The sequence below is a fragment of the Engraulis encrasicolus genome, chromosome 12 (genome assembly GCF_034702125.1).
Source record: "Engraulis encrasicolus isolate BLACKSEA-1 chromosome 12, IST_EnEncr_1.0, whole genome shotgun sequence".
NCBI lineage: Eukaryota > Metazoa > Chordata > Actinopteri > Clupeiformes > Engraulidae > Engraulis > Engraulis encrasicolus.
Window position 1 is genome coordinate 24094776 of NC_085868.1, and position 7500 is coordinate 24102275.

Sequence of the window (7500 nt, forward strand, 5' to 3'; positions counted from 1 at the left end):
TTTATATTTCATACTGCTCCTGGGTTGGAATTATGTGGCTGTCTGTGTAATTTTGTTAAAAAAAAATGTGCCTTCCGTAGGGGCCTACAGCAACCTGTAGCCTAGGGGCCCCTGGCCTTCTTAATCCAGCCCTGGCCATTACATACACGTCTCCAAATGTATACATTTACACTGCCTTACAACGGCAAAATCTAATAACTACGCCAACAGTGAAACTGAGAAAAAAATGCCTTCTCATCCTTGGCAGTGGGTTGGATATTGCAGGGACTGCAACATCTCTAAAAGTTTGACTGCGCGGCTTTATCACAAGAGATGTAATGAAGACCATTTTCAGTCTAAACTCAATTTTGACAAAATGTGTAGTTACTGCACTTTGCCTTTGTTGGTCAGCGTACAGTAGGTATGAGTGCTGCATGGCAATGTGTTTATGAAGAGCTGATCTGATGTTATGTAAGACGGCATCAGGAAAATTGGCTTTATGCAATACTTTAAGTTTGATATGGTATGTTTTTGGTCTGTGTCTGTTATCACTGGTCAGCTCATTCACTCCAACCTGTCTTTATCCCTTTATCTTTTCTTTTCTTCATTCGTGTTCTTCTCTTTCTGCCCGTCACCTATACCATTCCCCCCATCTGACGTGTGCCCATCGGGCCACAAGTGAGAGTGTCTGGAGGCTACCTGCAATGTCTTGTTGGAGAGGTGTGGTTTACGATCGCCCAAGGCTGTTTTTTGGCCGTTACAAATGTATCACTTGGCATATACGTCACCATAGCCAATCATGTCAGTTGTATCTACTCAAACAAACTGCAAACTTCCGTTTGTTTGCCGTAGTGCGCGTTATCGCCTGACCACCCCTCCGTGTTCTCTGATTGGCTTCCTTGCTTCCAGGCCTCCGTTTTTGGTGGAGAATCCACCAGGCTGTCTTTCAGATCAGATCAATCCTTCAAAGCAGCATGGGATTTTCCCAGGCTAAATGCCAATGACCCTGGTTCGGAATCAGTCCTGACCTGCATCACTGGTGTAATGGTGCAGAGTCTCACCCCACTGAGCCACCAAGCCACATCTTACTGTATATATTTTTTTTTGATTCACTGTTTTTTATTTGTGAACAAATTCCAAAGCTGGGAAACAAAAGCATTACAAAGTCAGTGATCAATACCCACCCACCCACCCCATCCCAACCTTAGATACTGTACAAATCACATGACCTATTAGGTCATAAATGAAAAACAGAAAAACAAAAAGTTAAAACTAACAATAGTCAAAGCCTGTTATTTACCTAATACCATACAGTAATGACATCAAAATATCAAAATGTAGAAAGAAGAGAGTCTTACTGTATTTTTTTAAACTTTCTTTTGTCTGTGCTGTCCCCTCTATCTACCCATCAGACGTGTGCCCACCGCTACCAGCGGCGGCGGTACGTGGGCAGCATCCACGAGACGTGGGACATCATGGGTCGCTGCTTCGCGCTGGCCCAGGACCTCACCATGGACCCGGACCAGGACAGCACCGAGGGCGACCACTGGATGTTCTGCAAGGGCCGGCGGGGGGGCCACGCGCGCTTCGGCTCCTGCCAACAGGGGCTATCGGCGACCTTCACCAAGGACGGACCCCTCACAGGGGACGAGCACTACCTGATCTTCGGGGCACCCGGAGCGTACAACTGGAAAGGCAAGCGGAATAATACACTAGGGATCCTACAATAGGCATCTTCCCACTAGAACCGTTGGAACAGAAATTCGTTCTACAGGGGCGTGGTTTCGGGGTTTTTTTTTTCAGCCCGCCCATCTCCAGTTTGAACAGAGTCTAACAGGGGCGATTTTAGAATCGCCTCAGACGTGGTTCTAGGTGTGCGAAGTCTAGTTCTAGTTGTGATGTGTCACCCTCCCGGGCATCAATTGGTCAAAAATGATTTGTTCCCTCAGGCGATGCCCCTCCACACACACCCCTCCCATCAACATTTCATCATGAGTTTGTGTTGGGTTTGTTCATGTTTCGACTGCATATTTTTGTGTTATGATTTCTTATAATAACCCATGATTTTGTTTGTTTGTTCTCTCCTTCCTCTCTCCTTTATGTTTTACATCCTTTTCCTTATAATTTCATTGTCTCTCGTTCACCCCTGTACCCTCTCCCTCTCCTCTTCCTCTCGGCTGTTCATCATCATCATCACCATCACCATAATCACCATCATCATCATCATCATCCCCATCATCATCGTCATCATCATCATCTCCTCTCCTCTCCTCTCCTCTCCTCTCCTCTCCCCAACTCTTCACTCCTCATCTCTCCCCTTCCTTTCCTTCATCTCCTCTCCTGTCCTCTCTTCCTCTCCTCCTCTCCTATCCATGTACACACACATCCCTATATCCGGTTTCCTCCTCTTCTTTCCATCTTGGGCCTCTCCTCTCTTCTCCTCTCCTCTCCTCTCCTCTCCTCTCCTGTCCTCTCCTCTCCTCTCCTCTCCTCTCTTCTCTTCTCTTCTCTTCTCTTCTCTTCTCTTCTCTTCTCTTCTCTTCTCTTCTCTTCTCTCCTCTCTTCTCTTCTCCTCTCCTCTCCTTTCACCTCCTATCCTCTCATCTCTCCTTTCCTGTCCTTTCCTCTCCTCTCCTCTCCTCTCACCTCCTCTCCTTTCACCTCCTCTCCTCTCCTCTCTTCTCCTCTCTTTTTCTCTCCTCTCCTCACCTCTCCTCTCCTCTCCTCTCCTCTCCTCTCCTCTCCTCTCCTCTCCTTTCCTCATCTCACCCCTCCCTGGCTGCGTTGGGCTGCATGTGTAGGCATAGTGCGTCTTGAGCAGAAGAACGATACTCTGCCTGACTTGGGCATTTGGGATGACGGGCCCTACGAAGTGGGGGGCGAGACCAACCAGGACGAGAACTTGGTGCCTGTCCCCCCCAACAGCTACCTTGGTAGGTGCTGAGGCCTTATGTAGGGAAACATAAACACCAGCTCTAAAAACACTATTGAAGCCTGTTGAGACTTTGCCGGACAGTGTGCTGCATGCCATCTTTCTCAGGATGTCCCGAATGATTTGTAAGACAGCCAATTCGAATGAAGACTACATAATGTTCTATTGCGTGTGTGTGTGTGTGTGTGTGTGTGTGTGTGTGTGTGTGTGTGTGTGTGTGTGTGTGTGTGTGTGTGTGTGTGTGTGTGTGTGTGTGTGTGTGTTTGTGCATGTGTGTGTGTGTGTACTGTAGGTGTGCTGTTTATGATCAGTGTGTCTCATGACTCCTTTGATGAGTTTCTGTATGAGTCGCTTCCTCTTGAACAGGGGGCGGGGAATTACACTGACCTGCCAGCCAATAGCTACTTAGGTTGGTCCACGCCTACCGTACGGATGCTTGCCCATTCACATACTTTGTACAGTCATTGGCCCATTTGTGCGTTCAAAAGGAATGAGTTTTACCATCTCACTTAGACGCTGGTTACACGGATATGTGGATATTTTTCCAAACACATCAGCTTTGACCTCTCTTTTACACCTTAAATGTGTAGTTTTAGAAATCTCCTTTTTAAATTCTGGTTTTATAAATATCTGTTAGGAGGCTAAAATGCACCTGCTGCAATGGTGTTTTTAAAAAATTCATCCACATGCTGTGTTTGAATTGAAACGTGTAAAAAATCTGTGTTAAAAATATCTGCATACGTGTAAACAACATCTAACACACTGTACAATCATTAACCCATTCGTGTGTTTGCAAGGAATGAGTTTCACCATCTCACTGTGTTTGCATTGTTTGCATTGTGCTGCGATGTGCTTCCCAATTTGTTGTTGTATTTACTCAGTCTATTTTCCCCATATAACCAGTTGTTCTTGAAGGTGCACTGTGTAAGATTGTGCCCAGAGTAGGTATTGCAAGGATGCTGCTCATTGAAACTAATATAATATAATATAGTATAATAAACTAATATTTACTAGTATGACCAAAGTACAGCACGTTTTCCAGCTAAAATGGCTATTTCTGGAAATTCAAAATGGCGGACCATGGAGAAGATTCATACTGTAGATGTTTGATATACAAAACGTCACACTCGGATTTAAGGGGAAATTTGTCCATTGGTTTTTTTAAATTTTTAAATAGGCTGCTTCCATAGTGGTCCAATCGGATGCTCTTTTTATATGTCAGTCACCATGCAAAGCTTGCCCCAATATCAAATATAAAACTGTGATTAATCACAATTGGTCTTGCCAAACTTGAAGAGAACCCATATGAACAAGAAAAGAGCTAGTCAGATAAATACTGTATGACAGAATGAAAAAATGACTTGGGAAACATTATCTGTGAAACATCATCTGTGACCCTCTCTGCATGGAAACGTACATTTGACTGTACAATTCCCATTCATCCAGCTCATCCTTGTCAAAAGAGTTTAGTTTTGCTTACAGCTACTCTTTCAACTTCTTTATTTGATTGGTTTTGGCATAGATATGAACGCTAGATGCCTTGTTCAGGCTATTGGCCCGCCCTCTTGGACTGGTGTAGGATATTTTCCATAAATGTTATTGCCACCTACAGAATAAAGCGTATATCGCACTGTCACCGGTCGCGTTCGTGATAAAACGAATTAAAGTATTAAAACGAATGTCTCAAGTCAGATCACTATTTTACCCGGTATTATATTGCTGCCATCAACCATTGGCCACGTTCGTGATGTCGCATTACAGCTTTTGCGGAGCCACGCGTATGCGCACTTTGCTATTTCAATGCATTCTGGTTACTAGAAAGCACAGCACTCTGCACAGCAAAAGCAGCACTGCGCCACCATGAACGTGGCCAATGATTGATGGCAATATACTGTAGTACCGGGTAAAATGGCAATCTGACTTGAGACATTCATTTTAATACAAAGGTGTGGTCAACGCAGTATCAAGTGTTCATATCTATGGCTTATGACCCAATAATTAAAAACAAACAAAGGTCCATTCATTGGCTGATGAGATTGTATTTGATTTTTGATTGGCCAATGCCATGCAGGCTTCTCCCTGGACTCAAGCAGGACGCTGACCAAGCGTGGCGAGCTGGTGGTGGTGGCCGGGGCGCCGCGAGCCAATCACAGTGGGGCGGTGGTGTTCCTGACGAAAGGCAAAAACAACGACATGGTGCCCGTGCACATCCTGGATGGGGAGGGTCTGGCTTCCTCCTTCGGATATGATCTGACTGTGGTGGACCTCAATGCTGACGGGTAGGAACTATGTGAAAATGGAGTCAGAAGTCGGGGCCTAATGGTTAAGGAGATGGCCTTTACATCTACAGGCATCTACATCAGTCTACAGAATAAAAGCCAATTAGGTAGTATGGGAAGTCATGGGAAAGTGGTTAGGTCGTCAGACTTGTAGCCCAAAGGTTGCCGGTTCGACTCCCGACCTGCCAGGTTGGTGGGGGATGTAATCAACCAGTGCTCTCCCCCATTCTCCTCCATGACTGAGGTACCCTGAGCATGATACCGTCCTACCGCACTGCTCCCTAGGGGCGCCATTGAGGGCTGCCCCCTTGCATGGGTGAGGCATAAATGCAATTTCGTTGTGTGCAGTGTGCTGTGGAATGCTGTGTCACAATGACAATGGGAGTTGGAGTTTCCCAATGGACTTTCCCGATATCACGCTTTCAATTAGCATGGGTGGACCCAGGCTACAGAATCAAAGCCTGCCTTAACCACTTGGCCATCTCAGATCAGATTGTACACTCAAGATTCAAGATTCAAGATTCAAGATTTTATTTGTCACATGTTTTTTAATGCTGGCACAACTAGTAGTGAAATGAAGGTTGCAACTGCTCTCTACTGTGTAGTAGGGGTGGTACGGTTCACAAAATTCACGGTTCGGTTCATATCGCGGTGTCAAGGTCACGGTTTTCGGTTCTCTACGGTTCTTTTTTTTTTAGTTCATGATAAATGGTGCACTGGCTAATAGAATCGGACTTATCACTAAATATCCTACATATGGTTTGTATAGGCTTATAATGTGAAAATTGTATGATTTTAATTGTGTAATCCTCTGATTTGGTCTTGTACGCTAATGTTTTAATCAGAGAGACTGTATAAGATACTCCTAGAATCTCTGTTTTACATATTTTTCTGGGCAGTACATGAATTGCAGTTTGCGATGGATTGCACGGTTCGGTTCGGTTTGTGTGTGAATTGTACGGTTTCGGTTTTCGGTGCGGTTTGTGCCATCCCTACTGTGTAGTAATAATAAATAAATAATAGGAAAAGAGGGGGGAAATGATAATAATAAAAGAAAAAGATGTCCTAAGAATTTAAAAAGCGGATGGCTTGAGGAAAGAAACTTGCGCAATCTCTCTGTCCTCCATTGTATAGAATGTAGTTCTAGAAAGCTTAGTACTGCAAGTGAGAAAAACATACCTATAGATTCAGCCCATCTTTTGCAGTAAAAGTAAATAATAAAAAGCAAAATAAATCGTACTTAAACTTTAGATTTCATATCAACGTCAATTTCGGCTCATCTTTGCTCAATAAATGAATCTGTTTGTCATTCTACTCTGAGTTTGCGTGTGTGTTTGTTTGTTAATTTTCGTCCTATCAGGTGGCAGGATTTGGTGGTCGGCGCGCCCCAGTACTTTGAGAAGGAGGGAGATGTGGGAGGGGCCATTTACGTTTACATCAACAAGGCGGGAGATTGGAATGCGGTCCAGCCCCTCCGCATCGACGGCAGCAAAGACTCCATGTTCGGACTGAGCGTGAAGAACATTGGAGACGTCAACCTGGACGGCTATCAAGGTGTGGCACGCGATATCATTTGTTTTCTTTTGTTTCAGACAGCTTCTTCCTTTACCTCACATGTTTCAGTGGTGCTCCTTCCTAGCCAGGCTGTGCCCTCCTAGTGACGCAACACTTCCAGCGTTGCAACTAGTCAGGTCAAGAGCAATGCAAGTATACGGGAACTCCTCCCACTTTGTCGATAAGCAAACAACCATAAGCAAACCAAGGGAGGCAGGTCAACCATGCCGTTTGGGAAACGTTAATTGTTATGTTCTTGGTCAGACCAAGCCTTGAAGAGATTTGAATGTCGATGATAATCAGGCTAGTTCCTTCCACCTTCATCAGGTGACATTGTCCAAACATGTCAGGTAAAGAAAAAAAACCTTTTACATGTCTGAATCATGAATGTATACTGTATTGAACGTAATACATTTATGCCGTGTGATATAGCTTCCTCTGTCTTTCCTCTTCTCCTCTTTTCATAATCAAAGTAAAACTCTGGTTTTGTTGTTAGGACATTGGAAGTAACAGGATTCATTTTTATAGTCTGATAGTCATTACTGATTCACACCACAGGTAGCCTCTACCGTCCACTCATAGCGTGCCATACACATCTCACTGTCTATACTGTAACTGATCATTGCATCACCACCAATAGACTGTACACTGTATAATGGCACAAAATACACCAGACACGACTAGAGCGCCACCGGCGACCGAATTAAAACTACAAAATGTGAAGGAAGTGGATGTAACCAGCCTATGTTTTGTGTG

The 7500-nt window shown here is 44.5% G+C and overlaps 1 protein-coding gene across 2 annotated transcripts in view; it reads left to right on the forward strand.

Annotated features, from left to right (window-relative positions):
• Nucleotides 1-7500, forward strand: part of LOC134459452 (integrin alpha-6-like) — a 50331-nt gene that overhangs the window by 24560 nt on the left and 18271 nt on the right. For both annotated transcript variants that reach the window (XM_063211806.1, XM_063211807.1), the window contains exons 4-7: nucleotides 1392-1674; nucleotides 2781-2912; nucleotides 4983-5190; nucleotides 6551-6744. In XM_063211806.1, the coding sequence (XP_063067876.1) occupies nucleotides 1392-1674; nucleotides 2781-2912; nucleotides 4983-5190; nucleotides 6551-6744 (817 nt within the window). The remainder of the gene's footprint in view (nucleotides 1-1391; nucleotides 1675-2780; nucleotides 2913-4982; nucleotides 5191-6550; nucleotides 6745-7500) is intronic.